A 19,768-nucleotide genomic window follows, 5' to 3' on the forward strand; every position below is an offset into this window, starting at 1 on the left:
TCCCACCCTCCATGTCTCCTCCCCCGTGTCCATCACCTCTCCCCCACGTCCCCCCTCCATGTGTCCCTCCCCCTTGTCCCTGTGTCCCCTCCCCCACGTCCCACCCCCTCTCCTCCATGTGCCATCACCTCTCCTCCCCCATCCCCCCCTTGTCCCTTGTCCCTCCCCTGTGTCCCACCCCCCCCTCCCCCATGCCCCCCCCCCCTGTCCACTCCCCCGTCCCTGCCCCTCCCCCCCCCATGCCCCTCTCCTCCATGTGCCATCACCTCTCCTCCCCCATGTCCCTCCCCCCCCCATGTCCCTCCCCTGTCCCTCCCCCCCCATGTCCCTCCCCCCCCTCCCCCTCCTCCAGTCCCTCCCCCATGTCCCTCCCCCATGTCCCCCTGTCCCTCCCCCCTCCCCTCCCCCATGTCCCTCCCCCTGTCCCCTCCCCCATGTCCCTCCCCCATGTCCCTCCCCCCATTCCAGGAGCCGCCCAGCGCGCTGACGTCAGACGGCGGTCACGTGCCGGGGTGCCCCTCATTGCTGATTGGGGAGACCCCTCTCCCGCGCAGCGTGAACAGCCGCGCATGCGCAGCGCCGCCTTCTCTGCCGACCGTTAGCCGGTGAGGCCGTTGGCGCCGCGTTGGGGCCGGGACCCGGGACCCGGGAGGTGGGAAGGAGGCGGTATCCGCCGGAGCTGCCGCAGCCGCCGCAGCCGCCGCCCGTTCCACCGCCCACGCCCCCGCCCACGCTGCTTGGAGCGAGCGGAGATATGGGCCGGGATCAGGTTGCTGCACGGGGGCTGGCGGCTGCGGCCCAGACAGCGGCGTGGCCCGGGGCGGGGCGGGGCGGCGTGCACTTTCCAGTGAGAGGTCGCCGGCCGGCCGGCCCTGGGGAGGAGATAGGGGGGGGGCATGGCGGTGAAAGAGTGGGTGGTTTGGTGGGGAGGGGAGGTATGGCTTAAGGGGGAGGAGGGTCTTGAGGGGAGAGAAGGTTGGGTGGAGGGGGTGAACGAAGTATAGGGAAGGGGCGAGAGGGATGGGGTGGGTGGAAGAGGGGTATGGGGGAGAGGGGAGGGTGGAAGGGGCTATGATGAGGGAGGAGAAGAGGGTGATGTGGGAGTGAGGAGATGGAAGGTTGAGCAGGGAGGGAGAGAATTAAAGAATTGGAGTGATTATGGGGATGGGTGAAATTTGGGAGCGATGGGAATTACGAAGACAATTTCAGCGTGAGGGGTGATTGGGAGTGGATGGGGGGTTCTTGGAGGTAATTTCAGAATTGGGGATTCAAGGAAAGTGGTGGGGGTGGAAGACTATGGGGACGGGCTAAATTACATGGGCTAAGCTGTGGCAGTTGCAGGTCATGTTTTTCTCCGTCCCTCCCCCCTCCTCCCATTCCAAATGCTGAGACATAAATATTTTAGAGCTGTTGTAATGAATGCTGGAAAGCTGATCTGTTTGGGGGTGAAAAATATTGTAAATTTAACAGGACTTTGCTGTTTTAAAATTATTGCAAGCCCGTTTTGCCTTTAAGGTGATTTTACTAAGAGTAGTTAAAAAGTTATTTGTTTCTAAGGACTTGAGAGGTAATGAAGATCTGAAATGTTCTTGCTTTGCAAACTTTTCTGATTAGAAATGAGAGTGGAGGGCAGTGGAAGTAGATACAGCAATAGAAGTTAATTGTGCCCTCTGAAGGCTAAATGTGAGGGGCGGGGGGAGCTCATTGGTAGTTTAGCTAATAAAGCTAGCATTAGCACAAACAGCCTCGTAACATCTTTGACTATATTTGTGTGATCTTAATGCTGTGGATTTTTGCTTCAGCTGCGAAGTATAGATCCCAGTTAGTTGGGATGGTACATGACTTGTGTCATCCCACATGTGGTAAATGAGTGGTGGGGGCACTGCAGATAGCTTTGTGCGGTGGAAAAATGGGCAGGAATGAAGTTGATGGGGTTGATGTTACTGTCTGCTCTGTTATAACTCCCTCTTCAAGTATTCTGTGCCTTAACCCCACCATTTTGGCATGCCCTCGTCCTCTCCCATCTCAGTTTCTTAGACAAACTATCACATCTATATTTAGATGGCCATCTTTTCCACGAATCTTAATACTTCCAAACAACTCTTAGTTGTAATGGCTCTTATCATAACAACATCAAATCCCACTGGGCTTTGACCTGTCACAACATCTGAAAAGGTTGGCCATCATCATAATCCGCTCATTATTCCATGGAGGTTCTGTTGGATGGGGTTATGCTCGCCTGCTATGTCTTTCTCTAATGAAAAGTAAATGGAGATGAGGATAAATTTCTTCAGCCGGAGGTTGGTGAATCTGTGGAATTCATTGCCACAGACGGTGGTGGAAGCCAAGTCATTGGATATTTCTAAGGTGGAGATTGATATGTTCTTGATTAATAAGGGCGTCAAAGGATACGGGGAGAAGGCAGCAGAATGGGGTTGACAGGGAAAAATAGATCAGGCATGATCGAATGGTGGACCAGACTCGAATCAGCTATGTCCTCTTCAATTTGTAGTCCCAGGAAATTTTCCTGCCTTAAGGCAACTGGAATAATCGGTGAACGTCCAGTTTCTTCCATGCTTAATTGATAAGTATTCTGTCCCTGGCTATTTCTGAATTGTTGGACTGCTTGTCAAAATGCAAAACAAATTCTCATCATCTTTGGACCCCATTCATAAAATCGGTTCTTTTTGTTATTGACTGTCGTTCTCTACTTGTTGTAAGATGTGCAGCCAGAGTATCTTAATCTTGCAGGAGTAACTTAGCGGATCAGGTGGTATCCATGGAGAACATAGATCAGTGACGGTACAGGTCTGAGGAAGGGCCTTCAGAGATGCTACATTCTTCAGAGATGCTACCAGACCTGCTAAGTTACTCCAGCACTTTGTCTATTTTTGTAAACCAGCATCTGTAGTTCCTGGTATCTCCATCTTATAATCATATTTCATCTCAAAATACGTTTTAGAATAAAAAACAATTACCTCCCTATGTAGCTCAAATCATGCACCCGCCACCCACTGTGTGAAAATATTGCCCTTCGGGATGCTATTAGATCTTCCCCTTGCATCTTAAACTTATGTCCCCTAGTTCTTGGTTGTACCTACCCCAGGAAAAAAAATGCTTTCACCCTTTCTGTGCACTTCAAGATTGTATACACCTCCATAGGATCAGCCTTCAGCCTCCTGTGCTCCAAAGAATAAAGTCCTAGCTTGCCCTACCTCTCCCTATAGCTCAGGCCCTTGAGTCCTTCCAAGGTTCTTGTAAATCTTCTGCTTTATTTCCAAATGATTATTCATTAGATATTATTGAACCCTCAAATGCCCCCTTGCCGCCTAATTTGGATTAATTACTGTGACTGAGGTTTAGTGGTTTGGTGTGAGGTGTTGCTTGATTTGATTTATGTTGCCAGTGTTGCCTAATGCATGAATTCCTATCTTTAGTGTCTCCGCTAAAACACAGGAACTATGGATGACAACCTTGATTTCACCACTGGCGATGCTGGAGCATCTTCCACGTTTCCTATGCAGTGCTCCGCTCTGCGAAAGAATGGATACGTGGTTCTGAGAGGGCGTCCCTGCAGGATTGTTGAAATGTCAACATCCAAGACTGGCAAGCATGGGCACGCTAAGGTTTGTAGCCATCATGTTGTGCTCTTCCTGTTAGGTTCATGTCCCTTTCCCATTTCCTCTCAAAGTGTGAATGCCCAAACTGGGGTTTGGTTCCTTGGGACTAGAATTAATTAGCTATTTTATGATGGGACAAAATGTATCTAACTAGAGAAACATTGTTGCTCAACTAAATCTCGTTTGCTTTTTATATAGACATTTGACCTGAATTGGTGGAGTTTTGATTAGTCATTTAATTGTTTTTTGTATCTGCTGGAGTATTTGTCTATCTATAATATAAAACTGTGTGTGTGTTTGTGTGTGTGTGTGTGTGTGTATCTGCCTGACGTGGGTGCCAGCCTTTGATTCGTTGCTATGCCATCATCACACGCAGAAACGCCGAGATTTTTTCCATTTCGGTAGAGATTTCACTTTTCATTCCAAGTATCCACTCCTGATTACGTTTTGTCGTGTTTATGTACACATTTTTAATAAAACCCTTCTTCCCCCCCCCCCCAAATTAAAAAAACAAAACAGCTCTCACCCATAACATGTTGGTGAACGTTCAATCGTGTGATGTCACAATGCCCAATGCTCACAGGTGTCCAATCGGAATAGATCCATTTACATATGCCTTTGCACCAGCCCCAGCCCCTCCCCCCACCCCCGCAGCCTGTGTAGAAGCGCGTCATCACGTGTGTGGGAATAGAGAAAGAGGATTGGGGGTGATTGGGAATGGGGAACAGATGGACTGTCCCTACCCCTTTTCCACTCTCCCTCCCCACTATTTCACCTCTCTCCCCCCACCCCTCTCCCCCTCCCTCCCTCTACCTCTTCCTCCTCCCTCCCCTACCCCCATCTCCCTCCTCCCCATCCCCTCCCCCCCTCCCCTATCCCGCTCTCCCCCCCCTCCTATCCCTCTCTCCCTCCCCCATCCCTTTTCTCCTCCCCCTCTCCATCTCCCTCTCCTCACCCCACTCCTCTCTCCCCCCCCCTCCTCCTCCTCCCATCCCTCCCCTCTCTCCCCCACCCCCTTCCCTCTCACCCCCCACCCTCCTCCTCTCCACCCTCCTCCCCCCACCCATTCCATCCCCCACCCCTTTCCATCCCCCACCCCTTTTCCCCTCTCTCTCCCACCCGCTTCCCCCCCCCCCCTCCCCACCCCCTTCCCCCTCCCCACTCTTCCTCCTCCATCCACACTCTTCCCCCCTCTACCCCTACCACCTACCCCGCCTCCTTCCCCACTCCCCCCCATCCCTCTCCTCCCCCTCCCCATCCCTCTCTCCTCCCCATCCCTCTCTCCCCATCCCTCTCCTCCCCCCCCCCCCCACCCGTCTCTCCTCCCCCTCTCCATCTCACTGTCCTCACCCCTCTCCCTCTCCTCCCACCCCATCCATCCCTCCCCACCCCCTTCCTTTCTACCCCCCCCCCCTTCCCTCTACCTCGCCCCCTCCCCTACCCCTCTTCCACCACTCCCCTTACCCCTCCCTCCCCACCCACTTCTTCTCTCCCCCTTACCCTCCCTCTCTGTCCCCCACCCCTCTCTTTCCCCCCTCCCTTCCCTCTCTCCCCCGCCCCCTTCCCCCAACCCCTCTTCCACCACTCCCCCTACCCCTCCCTCCCCACTTCCACTTCTCTCCCGCTTACCCCACCCCTCTCCCTCTCAGTCCCCCACCCCTCTTTCTCCCCCTCCCTCCCCACTCTCCCCCCCCCCCACCCCTTCCCTTACCCCTCTGTCCCTCTTCCACCACCCCCCCTACCCCTCTCCCCCCTCCCCTCCCTCCCCACTCTTCCACTTCTCTCCCCCCCCCTCCCTCCTCCCCCTTCTCTCCCCTTCCCCCACCCCTCTCCCTCCCTCTCCCCACCCCCCCGTCTCCCTCCCCCACCCCTCTCTCTCCCCCACCTGTGTGTTTGGGGGGTGGCTAGTGTGAGTGTGATGCCACAGCCCCCGCCCCCCCGCAAACGCGCATTGGGTAAACAGACCCAACGGGTCTGCACTTGGTCCTAGTGAATATTAAAATCAACAAATCTAATCTTTGTATATTGTGAGAGGTTTGATCACCAATTATTGAATTATTATTGTTATTACATTATCATGATTTACTCGGCATTGAGTTGTTAACATTAATATTGCAATTTTTTAATGTACTGAAGATTCTAGAAATTTGAAATGCAACAAAGTGCAAAACACATTTGGCAAAGTTATTGACGATAAAAGACTGTCGGTGATGTAGTCTATAAATTTGCTTCCAGTTTTTGCTGACTTGTGTTCTCTGGGCTTTAATTGCCATATTTTTAAGGGGTGGAGTGGGTAAAGGTTTCTTATGCCTTTGACTAGAGCAGTATTAACGTTAAGAATTTTAGGAAGTGCTGATGGAAACCCAGAACATATCCGAGGCAGCGATAGATTGGCTATTGAGGAAGTTGAGGATATACAATAACTAGGGTATACTATACAATATAGATATACAAGAACTAGGGTAAGCAATCATCAGTGATGTTATTCAAAGTAACAGCACGTAGCCTAATAACCTGTTACTGTTGTATTAAAATTATTTTGTTTTGCACTTTGTTTACATTTGGGTATAATTTGGATGTACAGGCTAGTTGGCCATGGCTGTTGTCTGCTGGAACCTGATGGTAGGATTTGATTTTTCTGCAGAACGATCCAACAAGATTGAAAGTTTTGCAATGTCGTATTCAATGTTAAAGATTGTCAATTTAAACCTCAAAATAGTTATAAATGTCGTCCTTTCAAAATTGGCTTACATCCAAAGAGAGTTCCATAATGAAGTGCCAGGAGCCAATTTTGTATATTTATGGAATGGGCTTAATAAGAAAAGCATGTTGCAATTTTTTTTCACCTTGTAGCTTTTTGGTCTTAAGGCCTCGTAACAAGAGGAAACATTATACTATATGACATTATATTTTCCCAGGTTCACATGGTTGGCCTTGATATATTCAATTCAAGGAAGTATGAAGATGTCTGCCCCTCTACCCATAATGTGGATGTTCCCACTGTTAAGAGAAATGATTATCAGGTGAGCTGCTCTGAATAATCAAAGTATTTTACTTATTTGTTGAATAGTGTTTGGATACTAGGCCAGGTACAGCCTTATTTGCCAGCTGGTTGGCAGCTTGCAAAGCAATTTTACACGGCAATACAGTTGTTTCACATTCATCATATCCAATTCTAGCTCTTCATCCCAAATTGGTCAAGCTACTTGAATTTCAATTTGCGAGCTTGTTGGTGTTACAGGAGCTTGGACAATTTTTCATATTTGGGAGAACTCCTTCTCACCCTTCACACGTCCTTCTCTCTCCTTTCTTTTCTCTCCCCCCCCCCCCCCCCCCTCTCCCTCTCTCCCCCCCCCCTCTCTCTCTCCCCCCCTCTCTCTCTCTCCCCCCCTCTCTCTCTCCCCCCTCTCCCCCTCCCCCCCTCTCTCTCTCCCCCCCTCTCTCTCCCTCTCCCTCTCTCTCCCCCCCCCTCTCTCCCCCCCTCTCTCCCCCCCTCTCTCCCCCCCCCCCCTCTCTCCCCCCTCCCCCCCCCTCTCCCCCCCCCCTCCTCCCCCCCCTCTCTCTCCCCCCTCTCTCCCCCCTCTCCTCCTCCCCTCCCCCCCCTCTCTCCCCCCTCTCTCTCCTCTCTCCCCCTCTCTCCCCCCCCCCTCTCCCTCTCTCTCCCCCTCCATCTTCCCTCTCTCTCCCCCCCCTCTCTCCCCCCCTCCCCTCTCTCTCTCCCCCCCCCCCCCCCCCCCCCCCTCTCCCCCCCCCCCCCCCCTCCCCCCCCCCTCTCTCCTCTCTCCTCTCCCCTCTCCCCCCCCTCTCTCCCCCCCCCCCCCCCTCCTCTCCCCCCCCTCTCCCCCCCCCTCTCCCCCCCCCTCCCCCCCCCCTCTCCCCCCCCCCTCTCCCCCCCCCTCCTCCCCTCTCTCCCCCCCCCCTCCCCCCCCTCCCCCCCTCTCTCTCCCCCCCCCTATCCCCCCCCCTCTCTCCCATTTCTCCCCCCCTCTCTCCTCCTCTCACTCCCCCCCTCTCTCTCCCCCCCCCTCTCTCCCCTCCCCCTCTCCCCCCCCTCCTCCCCCCCCTCTATTGAGGAATTTGAGGATATACAATAACTAGGGGGGGGGGGGTGGGGGGTGAGCCACTGGGATATCAGATTGGTTATTGCGAACTGAGTGGAGTGGATTGCGAAGCGATCGCCAAGACTGCACTTGGTCTCACCGAGGTTGACCATACGCTGAATAATCGCCGAATAATCCAACCAGATTTTTGTTTGGAAGTGGAAAGAAATAATAGAAATTGCATTCATTGCAACGTGTAAAAAGAGATGAGATACTGTATTGTAATTTTGCTGCATGTCATTGTGGTATATATCATGTCTTGTTTGGTGAATATGTTTAGTTTGTGACTTTATTTGAAGCAGAAATAATATGTGAATGCCTCATTGACCATCATTCCGACTGGTAACTACGCAATTCGTCCGAGCACATTATCGCACACGTCATGCAAGCCGTCTTAAATGACCACCTAAACTGTCATTTTGGCAACCTAAAAAGCTGCTGAGGTTGCCCGGCTGGCATCAAAGAAAAAAAAGTTAAGTGAGAGCCCTGTTGAGGATCTATCCATTCAAATTGTGAAAAAGAACGAGTAGACGAGTTAAAGTTCTAAATTGGAACAAGGTGAATTTTGGCAAGATTACACAGGCGCTTAAAAAATGATTGGAGTACATAAGGTGATGTCTGTCTGGCAAGTGGGAAGCTTAAAAATGTTTTTTTAAAAAATGAACAGATACCAGTATACCAGAACCAATCACAGTCGTCAGTCAATGAGAAAAAATATGTACAAAACCAGAATCAACAAATTTATCCCCTTGGTAGGTGAAATTTACCCCCCGGGGGTAAATTTACCCCAGGTTGGGAACCCTTGGTTGAGAGGGACATGGGCCAGCGCAGGAAAATGCAACTAACAGTGGCATCTTGGGCGGCAGAGATGATTTGGGCCAAAGGGTCTGTTTCAGTGCTGTATTACTCTAAATCGGGTTCTGGTGATCATGCAGGTGGGTGCTGTTGAGGATTGAATAATGAAAGATAGACACAAAATGCTGGAGTAACTCAGCAGGACAGGCAGCATCCCTGGAGAGAAGGAATGGGTCGAGATAATTTTTCAGACTGATGTCTGTGGATTGAATAATGGAGCAGGCAAGATAAATTAAACAAAACCGTCTTTACATTTGTTACTGCGGAATTCACTTACTACATGGTTTATTGGGTGGCCATGCCCCTCGAGCCTAAATGTTGGAATGAAATGGACCCCGTTCTCTTGATTTCTTCACGAGTTAATGTTGCCTGGAATTTGAGTGCCATTGTCTATTAAATAGCTTTCCAGTGATTATGTGTGACTTTGAGCATGGCCATCAGGATTTCTCGGGTAGATACTGCTTCCCCTTTGCAAGCAATGCCTTTGTGTGCAATGTGTGTGATATTCTCTGCTGACAATTGTCAATAATTTGTTGTAGATTCCTGAGGCTAATTTGTTAGATTTCAATAGGGGATTTATATTAAGTTTTTTTTCCCCTCTATAGTTGATTGGAATTACAGATGGCTACCTCTCTCTGATGACGGATAATGGTGAGGTGCGTGAGGATCTTAAGGTGGCGGAAGGTGATTTGGGAAAGGAAATACAAAATAGATACGAAGCCGGAGATGATGTAATGGTAAAGTGAATAGTCTGTCAGATAAAGACTTTGAATGTGTAATTTTGAATGTGTACAGTATTGAGTTCTGATAGCATAACATCACCATGCTGGGTCATTCACAAAACTGAGCATTTAATCAAAACATTAATGAGATCCCTCTGGGAATGTAGTCAAGAGTGTTTATGTGTACGGACAACAGAACAATAAAATTCTTAGCAGCAGCAGCAGCATAACAGGCCTGTAAACACAGTCCGAGATAACATACAAGAATCCAATACATTTAAAACTGCAATATTAGTACAAAAAGCCTTAAGGTGCTATCAAGCCAGTTCATAGTTTAGTTAGTGCTGATAGTTGTTGGGATGAAGCTGATCTTGAACTTGAATAGTCTTTTCAGTACACTAACCAACGTGTTTCTTTGAACTTTGCTTTCTAACATGTTTTTCGGTGACATGGGGTAAATGACCTTGGATAAAGTTTACCCGAGTTGGTCCTCATTGTTGTAGAGCTGGCCTGTAGAATCCTTTTCCTGTTTACTGTGAACAAAATTTAATTTGTTGAACCGAGTAGCACCCTGCAAGTGTGCCTGAAAAAAAATCAAGTGTAGGGTAACAAATATCAGTTATGGGGCAGCATTCACGAAGAGTAGGCAAGTGGAGAGGGGTGAGGCCCAATATCTGTGTTCATTGTCTGGGAGTAGTGGCACAAGATTCTTAAAAGGGCTTTGCAGAGGGGGTGCAAAAAAGATATTTCCCCAGGCTAGATTTGGGTCACATTTTTACTATACAGACACAAATACAAACAGCTTCTTCATTTAAGAGCAGCCTGACCCACTGAGTTATTCCAGCACTGTCATTTTTTGTGAACCAGCATGTTCACTTCCTTGTGTCTTCAAAATGCAGAGTTGCCCATTTAGGACTGTGTTGCGAATAGATTTTCTTCACCCAGGGGCTGTTGAATCTTTAGTTCCTTCAACCCAGAAGGGTCATGGCAGCTCAGCCCCTGATGATATTGAGTCAGATTGATAGATTTTGTTTGGATATTCAAGGAATTGAGGGAATGTAGTGGTGAGGTAAATAATTAGTTGTGGTTTCTACTGAATGATGGAGCAGGCATGAGGAGCCAAATAGCCATCTTCTAACTGAGTCTGAAATGGGTCATTGTATTTCAAATGACTGTAGATTAAATATCGGCCCAATCTCTTTAAATTCCAACATGCATCATTAAGATAGAATTTACTGCTTGTGTCTTTCTAGCTGTCTTTCTAGCTATTAAACTCATTTTCCAGGCCTTTTGGTAATTAAGGGACTGTGCATGCCTAACATTCTTTCAGATTGGTTCTGGCCCAGTCTGCCTAACCTGTGATTATACACTCATCTCAATGTGTTTCTCGCTGGCTGTTCTACTCTGACCATTGTGTGCATGGGTGCAGCAGCAACCTTGTTTCTCTGCCCTGTGAAGTGGCTGAGGACGCCATCCATATGAAATGCTATTTAGCCATCTGGGTCAGCATGGACGAGTTGGACCGAAGGGCCCCTCTTCCTGCTTTTTAACTAACTCCATAAAGATGGGTGGTCTTGCAATGTGAAGAATGTAATGGTGAAGATATCGGTGAACAAAGCTACTTCATGCCTTGCTGACATATTGTTTGTCTTCCGCAGATCACTGTTCAGCACGCCATGAACCTTGAGGCTGCCGTTGCCGTCAAGCTCATGGCCAAACAGTAAACTGGCATCGGGAAGCCAGTACTGACCACTCAGGCCAAAATCTTGGATCTAAATTGGATTAATTATTGCCAAAGCAATGGCCTTCACAACACGACCTAATTTACTTCAAATTATTTTGCAGACTGTGCCAGGCAGATCTGCCCTATCAGCTCTCCCCCCTGTCGTCTCTGCGGGCTGATTGGCATTGTACTAAATCACGGCTGTTGGTGCTCCCAAATAAAAGCTTGATGTAAAGTTCACCCGAGTTGGTCCTCTTTGTTGTAGAGCTGGCCTGTAGAATGAATACTTACAGCCACATGCCTTGTGATTGTCTCTGCCCTTCCGCCCTGCATCTGAGGATCTTCGCAACATGGGTCGAGCAGCCATGAGCTAGCAAGCAGTATTACCTCGGTTATAGTCCCATTGCTCATTAAGCATTATTTTAAGGCTGTTCATCTTGTAAATCTCCATTATTACAATGCTGATGCTTGTCCTGGATGTATGCCCCAAATGTTTTATGCAGGCATTATACAAATGCTGATGTGAATCTGGGGACCAGGTGTTGGGTGGGGTGTGAGTGTCATGCTGCGAAATTTCACTTGAGGCCTTTGTCACCAGACTAAGAAAACAAAATAAAATATTTGGTTGCTTATTTTATTGTATTTATCATGCAATTATATTAAAATGAGTGAAGCATTTTCGTGGAACTGGTCTTTGTGAGATGTATTCAATGTTGGTTTTCTCAGATTCGGGGTGTATTATGACCTATGTGTTTGCAGATTTTATCAATTCCTTGTGTCATGGATAAGTGATGGGAAACATCAGAGTTTGACGAAATCTCATTATTTCCTTGAATTGGACTAAATCAATTCAAAATCTTTCAGTTCAAAATTCGAAATCTCATTATTTCCTTGAATTGGACAAATCAATTAAAGTTGTAAAAATAATGCACTGAAGTGCGTCCATCTAAGAAAAACATAAAACATGCTTAAAGTAAATGTATTCCGAAAAGCTCTGGGTGCTTTACATATTTCATAAGATGCATTAAAATCAGTGTGGGTTTGTTGTCCCAGGCTTAAGGAAGACAGATATCCTTCCCTAATGACACAAATTAGATGTGGTTACCAATGCTGATGCTAACTTTATATTCCAGATTTATTTATTGACTGAAGTTAAAGAGCCCAGCTGCCTTGGTGAGATTTATAAAAACATGTCTCCAGATCATCTGCAGCATTTATCTGACCGATTTTGTAAGCTGATGATTTCTGAACAATCACTACTCTTGTATTTTTTTTGCTACATGTTTAAAAACCTGTATATTGCCCTGCCTGAAAGTGTTAGGGCATTTGGCAATTCACTTCAAACCCATGACACGCATGTTGTTAGGTGTTGTATATCTAATGTAGGTGAACGATTTACAATTGTCTTGCTGTTGTGCTGCAGAATTAAACCTTTAGTAGAGGCACTATACTCCGTTTTAATCTGCTGGTGTAAACAGGCAATTACACGTGACAGCCATGGGGTGAGCTGCCTTTCACTTACTAGAAAAGGACACAGCTGGAGAAACTCAGTGGGTCAGTCAGCATCTCTGGAGAAAATTGATAGGTTTTGGGTCGAGGCCTTTGTACATTGGACAACTTGATTGTAATCCTATATAGGAAAGAACTGCCGATGTTGGTTTAAATTGAAGGTAGACAAAATGCTAGAGTAACTCAGCAGGACAGGCAGCATTCCTGGAGAGAAGGAATGGGTGATGTTTCAGGTTAAGACCCTTCTTCAGACTGACCCTTTAGTCTGAAGAAAGGTCTTGACCTGAAACATCACCCATTTCTTCTCTCCAGAGAACTTCCCTGTCCCACTGAGTTACTCCAGCATTTTTTGTCTGCCTGTAATCATGTATTGTCTTTTTGTTGCCTTTTTGACTGGATAGCATGCAACAAAAAAGCTTTTCACAGTAACTCGGTACATATAATAATAAACTAAACTAATCAGACTGAAGAAGTGTCTTGATCAGAAATGTCACCTATCCATGTTCTCCAGAGATGCTGCCTGACCGACTGAGTTACTCCAGCACTGTCTACATTTGTATATTAACCAGCATCTGTAGTTCTACATTCCCTTACTGCAAGTAGGTAGAATAGTCTGCTTGAAATTTGAGAGATAATGGCTTTCTAAAACATTTGATTGCTGAATGAGTTGAGGCACACTCTCCTTTCACCATTCAGAGAACCAGCTTGAACAAGCTGGACTAGGTGTGAAGGAAGCAGAAATTTGACTCTGTTCCTTGCCATGCTGGCTTGTCCTATAAAACAAGTAAATCACTGTTGTTTGGTCTTTATCACTCTTGGCCAGTGCACTATATTTTATAATCTGAATATGGATAGGACACATAGCCATTCAGTCCTCCTTGCCAGTGCTGGCTCTAAAAACACCAAATATTACCTCAGTGCTGTTCCTTGCAGTGAAATGTGCAAAGGCTTTCCCCCCCTTCCAAGTAGTTACCAAATTCATTCTCGAATCTCTGCTGCTTTTACAGGCAGTGCATTAGTGATTGCAGCTAAGTTTCCAATTGAAGCCCTCATCCTGATCTGTTCCATTTTGAGTGATGCTGGAATTGCCAGGAATTACTCTTTAGGGAAACGGACAACCTGCTGGTTCACTGAGGAAGGGTGGAGTTGTTCAGTGCCAAGTAAAACTGCAAATAAAAAGACGTGATTAACATCTGCCATAATTACTGAAATCTGCTTGTCCGCAACACAGTCGTCACAAATCTGGTTATCCGGGTTGATGGACTTGCACTATATTTATGTCATAAACCTTGTGATGTAATTAAAACTACAAAACCAAATTAACATCTGCAGTCGACACAAACATGAGAAATAGAGAAAGGACACAGTGCTGGAGTAATTCAGCATGTCAGTCAGGCAGCATATCTGGAGAACATGGATAGGTGTTTTGAGTCGGGACTGATGCTATCTGACTTGCTGAGTTACGCCAGCACGTTGTTCTATTCAAGATTCTAGCATCTGTAGCTCCTTGTTTCTATGAGAAATGGAGAAGTGTGGATCGAGCTTTCCTGGATAGTGCGTAGTTTTGAGGTGCTGATAAGTGACACCAAATAGTCTTTTGAAATGCTTAATTTGACCTGTAGATTAGAAAAATGAATCTCCTTGGATATGTCTAATTTAGGGAGTGCCTCAAAATGTTTAAAAAATACAATGCTTGTGCTGCCATTAGAGGATTGATTTTTTTGCAAAAAATGTAACCTATTAAAACATGTTTGGAAAATTTACTGTCATTAGTAAATAGTTTTTCTTCCTGCATTTACATCTGCAAAAGGGATCCTTTTGCACAGCTGAAGAAAGGTCCCAACCCAAAACATCACCTATCTTACTCCAGAGATGCTGCCTGGCCTGCTGGTTACTCCATCACTGTCAATCTTTCATATCTTAGAGCCAGGTCATACAGACCAGCTGAGATTGAACCCATATCTGAGATGGATAGATTGAACTACAGTGCCCTCCATAATGTTTGGGACAAGGATCCGTCGTTTATTTATTTGCCTCTGTATTCCACAATTTGAGAGATTTGTCTATATTACTAAAAGTACGATCTTGACAGCTTTTGACTCACTACGATGTGATTTCCGAGCGAACGCTGCCACTTAAGGCCGTCATTTTGGCCACTGCGCTCAGAGCCCCCCTCCGCCGGACTGGACCAGAGGATTTTTCCCATCAATGAAAAATCTGAGATATATTAATGGTTTTAATTTTTTTGCCATTCTCTCTGCTGCCCTTGCTGGTGGGAGGGGGAGGGACTATAAAACCCGGAAGTGGTATGCCTCACTCAGTCTCTGCAAGATGGAGGAAGCGAGAGGATCACTTCTCTGAGATCTGAATAACACTGAACATATGTCTACTCAACTGCGAGTGCCCTTAATGTGGTTTGAAAATGAAAATATGGTTGGTTTGAAGTAAAAAGGCACTACAAATGGTTATTTGGGTGGTTTGGGTTGAAGTGAAAAGGCACCACAAATGGTTATTTGGGTGGTTTGGGTTGAAGTGAAAAGGCACTGCAAAGGGTTGTTTGGGGGGCTTGGGTTGAAGTGAAAAGGCACCACAAAGGGTTGTTTGGGTTGAAGTGAAAAGGCACTGCAAATGGTTATTTGGGTGGTTTGGGTTGAAGTGAAAAGGCACCGCAAAGGGTTGTTTGGGTTGAAGTGAAAAGGCACTGCAAATGGTTGTTTGGGGGTTTTGGGTTGAAGTGAAAAGGCACTGCAAAGGGTTGTTTGGGGGTTTTGGGTTGAAGTAAAAAGGCCGCCCGCAGCGGCAACTATGGAGGATTGTGGTCCCGACCACGGGGGAAATCAGAGGACTGACTAAATTTTTTGCCTTCCTCCACAGTGATGCTGTGATGGATGTTTGTCTTAAATTGTGTATTGTGTGTTCATTTTTATTTTACCGCTGCTGGCAAGTTCATTTCACTGCACTTTATTGTGCATGTGACGAATAAATCTGACTATTGACTATTCAATAGCAATAATGTCCTTCCTCAAATTAGGAGACCAAAATTGCACACAATACTCCAGGTGTGGTCTCACCTGGGCCCTGCACAACTGCAGTAGGACCTCCTTGTTCCTAAACTCAAATCCTCTCACAATGAACGCCAACATGCCATTAGCTTTCTTCACTGCCTGCTGTACCTGCATGCTTACTTTGTGACTGATGTACAAGCACACCCAGGCCTCATTGCACCTCCCCTTCTCCTAATCTGACACCATTCAGATAATAACCTGCCTTCTTTCCACCAAAGTGGATAACCTCACATTTATCCACATGCATCTGCGCACTCACCCAACCTATCCAAGTCACCCTGCAGCCTCATAGCATCCTCCTCGCAGCTACACTGCCACCCATCTTTGTGTCATCCGCAAACTTGCAGATGTTATTTTTAATTCCCTCGTCTAAATCGTTAATATGCTTTGTAAATAACAGGTCCCAACACCGAGCCTTGCGGCAGCCTACTAGTCACTGCCTGCCATTCTGAAAAGGACCCGTTAATTCCTACTCTTTGCTTCTTGACTGAACACCAGTTCTCTATCTATATCAATACCCTACCCCCAATATCATGTGCTCTAATTTTGCACACTAATCTCTTTTGTGGGACCTTGTCAAAGGCTTTTTGAAAGTCCAGATACACCACAACCACTGGCTCTCCCTTATCCATTCTACTTGTTACATCCTCAAAAAATTCCAAAAGATTAGTCAAGCATGATTTCCACATCGTAAATCCATGCTGACTTTATAATATAATATAATAACTTTGACCGATCCTGTCACTACTTTCCAAATGCGCCGCTATTGCATCTTTAATAATCGACTGAAGCATCTTCCCCACTACTGGTGTCAGGTTAACTGGTCTATGATTCCCTGTTTTCTCTCTCCCTTCTTTCTTAACAAGTGGAGTTACATTAGCTACCCTGCAGTCCACAGGAACTGATCCAGTCGAGAGAACATTGGAAAATGATCACCATTGCATCCACGATTTCTAGGGCCACCTCCTTGAGTACGCTGGGATGCAGACCATCAGGCCCTGTGGATTTATCTGCTTTCAGTCGCAACTGTTTACCAAACACCATTTCTTGACTAATGTGGATTCCCTTCCGTTCCTCCCTCCCACTAGAATTTCTGGGAGATTGGTTGTGTCTTCCGTAGTGAAGGCAGAACCAAAGTACTCATTTAACTGTTCTGCCATTTCCTTGTTTCCCATTACAAATTCACGTCTCTGATTGTAAGGGACTGACATTGTCCTTTTCCTTTTTCATATCTAAAGAAGTGACTGACTGTAAGTGACTGACAAATGAATCTTTTCCTTTTTACATATCTAAAGAAGCTTTTATAGCCAGTTTTTATATTCCATGCAAGCTTTCTTTCATGCTCCCCCACCTCCCTTAATTAACCCCTTTGTCCAATTCCTGTCTCGTACCTTCAAAGTCTCCTTTCTTTAAGTTCTGGACCCTAGTCTCTGAATTAACTGTGTCACTCTCCATCCTGATGCAGAATTCCATCATATTATGGTCACTGTTGCCCAAGGAGCTTTGCACAAGATCTCAAGTCGTCAAGTGTATTCGTCACATGCACATACAAGATGTGCAGTGAAATGAAACGTGGCAATGCTCGCGGACTTTGTGCAAAAAACAAACAAACAAACCGCTAACAGAATAGAACAGAATCACTTATTATTTTACATATTACATATTGTGGGAGGAAGGGAAAAAAATTGCTTCTATTAAAGAATGTTTAAAATTTAATAAAAATAGTAGAATGGTACAGTAAAGTTAGTCCCTGGTGAGGTAGGAGTTTACAGTCCTAATGGCCTCTGGGAGAAAACTCTTTCTCAACCTCTCTGTTTTCACAGCATGGCAACGGAGGCGTTTGCCTGACCGTAGCAGCTGGAACAGTCCATTGCAGAGGTGAAAGGGGTCTCCCATGATCTTATTGGCCCTGGAGTTACACCTTCTGATGTATAGTTCCTGCAGAGGGGCGAGTGAAGTTCCCATAGTGCGTTCATCCAAACGCACTACACTCTGCAGAGCCTTCTTGTCCTGGGCAGAGCAGTTCCCAAACCAAATTGTGATATTTCCAGACAAGATGCTTTTCTCAGCTGCTGAGTAGAAGTACTGGAGGATCCTCAGAGATACTCTGAATTTCCTCAATTGCCTGAGGTGGTAAAGGTGCTGTCTTGCCTTACTCACGAGTGCTGCAGCGTGTGATGTCCATGTCAGATCCTCAGAGATGTGGACTCCCAGGTATTTAAAACTGCTCAACCTGAGCACAGTATCCCCATTTATCCTCAATGGTGTGTACGTCCTCGGATGATGTGCCCTCCTAAAGTCCACAATCAGCTCCTTAGTTTTTTTGATGTTCAAGAGGAGGCTGTTGTCCCGACACCAGAGTGCCAGATCAGCCACCTCCTCCCAGTAGGCCTTCTCATCATTGTCTGAGATCGGGCCCACCACCACAGTGTCATCAGCAAACTTGATTATCGAGTTGGAGCTGAACCTAGCCACAGTCATGTGTGTACATGGAGTACAGTAGGGGGCTGAGGACGCAACCCTGGGGGGGATCCTGTGCTTAGAGTGAGGGACTTTGATGTGTTTCCCCCCATCTTGACTATCTGGGGCCTGGTGGAGAGAAAGTCCAGGACCCAGGCACACAGGGGGGTTGAGCCCCAAATCCAGCAGCTTCTCAGCCAGTCTGGTGGGGACTATCGCGTTGAAGGCTGAACTGAAGTCTATGAACAGCATCCTCACGTAGACCCCTTCTGGCTGTCAAGATGAGAGAGAGCTGTGTGTAGAACCTGGGAGACCGCATCGTCCGTGGATCTGTTCGGACGGTATGCGAATTGTAACGGGTCCATGTTGCGAGGGAGGAAGGCATAGATGTGTTTCTTCACCAGCCTCTCAAAGCATTTCATAACTACCGAGGTGAGGGCCACCAGACGGTAGTCATTCAGACAGGCTGGGGGAGGCATTTTTAGGTACCGGTACAATGATGGATCTTTTGAAGCAGGCAGGGACCATGGACTTGTCCAGGGAGAGGTTGAATGTTGTCGTGAGTACCGGAGCTAGGTGCGTGGCACAAGACTTAAGTACTCGCCCCGAGATGTCATCGGGGCCTGCAGCTTTCCTCGTGTTTACCCGTGTCAGAGCCCTTCTCACGTCGTGCTCGGACAACGAGAATGTGTGCAAATTCCTCCCTTTAGCTTCGATAGCCAGCCCACTGACGGTATTGTCGTTAGTCAGCAGACCTCGGGTGATGTTGCCCGTCTCGAAATGAGTGTAAAAAGAGTTCAGGTCATCAGCTAGGGAGGTGCCGGCACTTGCGGATGGGGGGGGGGGGTGCTCCGGTAATTGATGTTTGGTAAACAGTTGCGTCTGGTGTCCTGCTGCTCCATCTGTGACTCCATCTTGTCCCTGTACCACCTTTTTGCGTCCTTCACTGCCCTTCGCAGTCGGTAGGACTGCACCTTGTAGACGTCCATGTTTCCGGATGCCAGGCCAGAGTTGTAGGCGAGCATTCAAAGCAACACGAAGGACCTGTCCACCTAGGAGTTTTGATTCGGAAAGGCGCTTACCCTTACCGTGGGGACGATGTTGTCGGTTATTGTTGCGATGAAGTCGGTGACTGCTTCCGCAAACTCACTGACGTCACTGGAACTTGCTTGGAACATCTGTCAACATCGCTCTAACAATCTCTAACTATTCCTTCCTCATTACACACTACTTAGTTGAGGATGGCCTGCCCTCCACTCGCTTCCTCTACAATCATATTGGCTTAAAAAAACATCCCGTATGCATTCCAGGAGATCTTCCTCCTCAGCGCTGTTCCAAATTTGGTTGGCCCAATCTATATGTAGACTAAGGTCACCCATGATAACTGCTGTACCTTTGCTTCAGTTAATGAAAATAGGCATCCCAGAGCTCACATTTCATAGCAAAATTAACACGCAGAAGTCTGAAGATGGGTTCCGACCCGAAGCAGCCGTGTTCAAAGATCCTATAGCGGAGCTCCGCGATAGGATCTTTGACCGTGTTCTCCAAAGATGCTGCCTGACCCGCCGAGTCACTCCAGCACTTTGTGTGTATCCATTCAACACAGAGAGCACCACGTGGCAGCTGGTGCCTCGCCCACGTGACGCGGGCCAGCTCCCACCGGCGCGGCTTCAGGCGCGATGACGCAATCGCGCAGACGACGGGTATATAAGGC

The 19,768-nt window shown here is 47.2% G+C and overlaps 1 protein-coding gene across 2 annotated transcripts; it reads left to right on the forward strand.

Annotated features, from left to right (window-relative positions):
• Nucleotides 1-467: 467 nt before the first annotated feature.
• LOC129703425 (eukaryotic translation initiation factor 5A-1-like) lies at nt 468-11,258 on the forward strand. Of its 2 annotated transcripts, none has more exons than XM_055645851.1 (5): nt 468-605; nt 3,438-3,626; nt 6,539-6,643; nt 9,181-9,312; nt 10,956-11,258. In XM_055645851.1, the coding sequence occupies exons 2-5, from the start codon at nt 3,462-3,464 to the stop codon at nt 11,019-11,021; spliced, it is 468 nt and encodes a 155-aa protein (XP_055501826.1). In that variant the 5' UTR covers nt 468-605; nt 3,438-3,461; the 3' UTR covers nt 11,022-11,258. The 2 variants fall into 2 exon arrangements, with proteins under 2 accessions (XP_055501826.1, XP_055501827.1); XM_055645852.1 differs by lacking the exon at nt 468-605 and adding an exon at nt 630-652.
• The last annotated feature ends 8,510 nt before the right edge of the window (nt 11,259-19,768 follow it).

Source organism: Leucoraja erinacea, chromosome 14 (assembly GCF_028641065.1).
Source record: "Leucoraja erinacea ecotype New England chromosome 14, Leri_hhj_1, whole genome shotgun sequence".
In the NCBI taxonomy this organism is placed as follows: Eukaryota; Metazoa; Chordata; class Chondrichthyes; order Rajiformes; family Rajidae; genus Leucoraja; species Leucoraja erinaceus.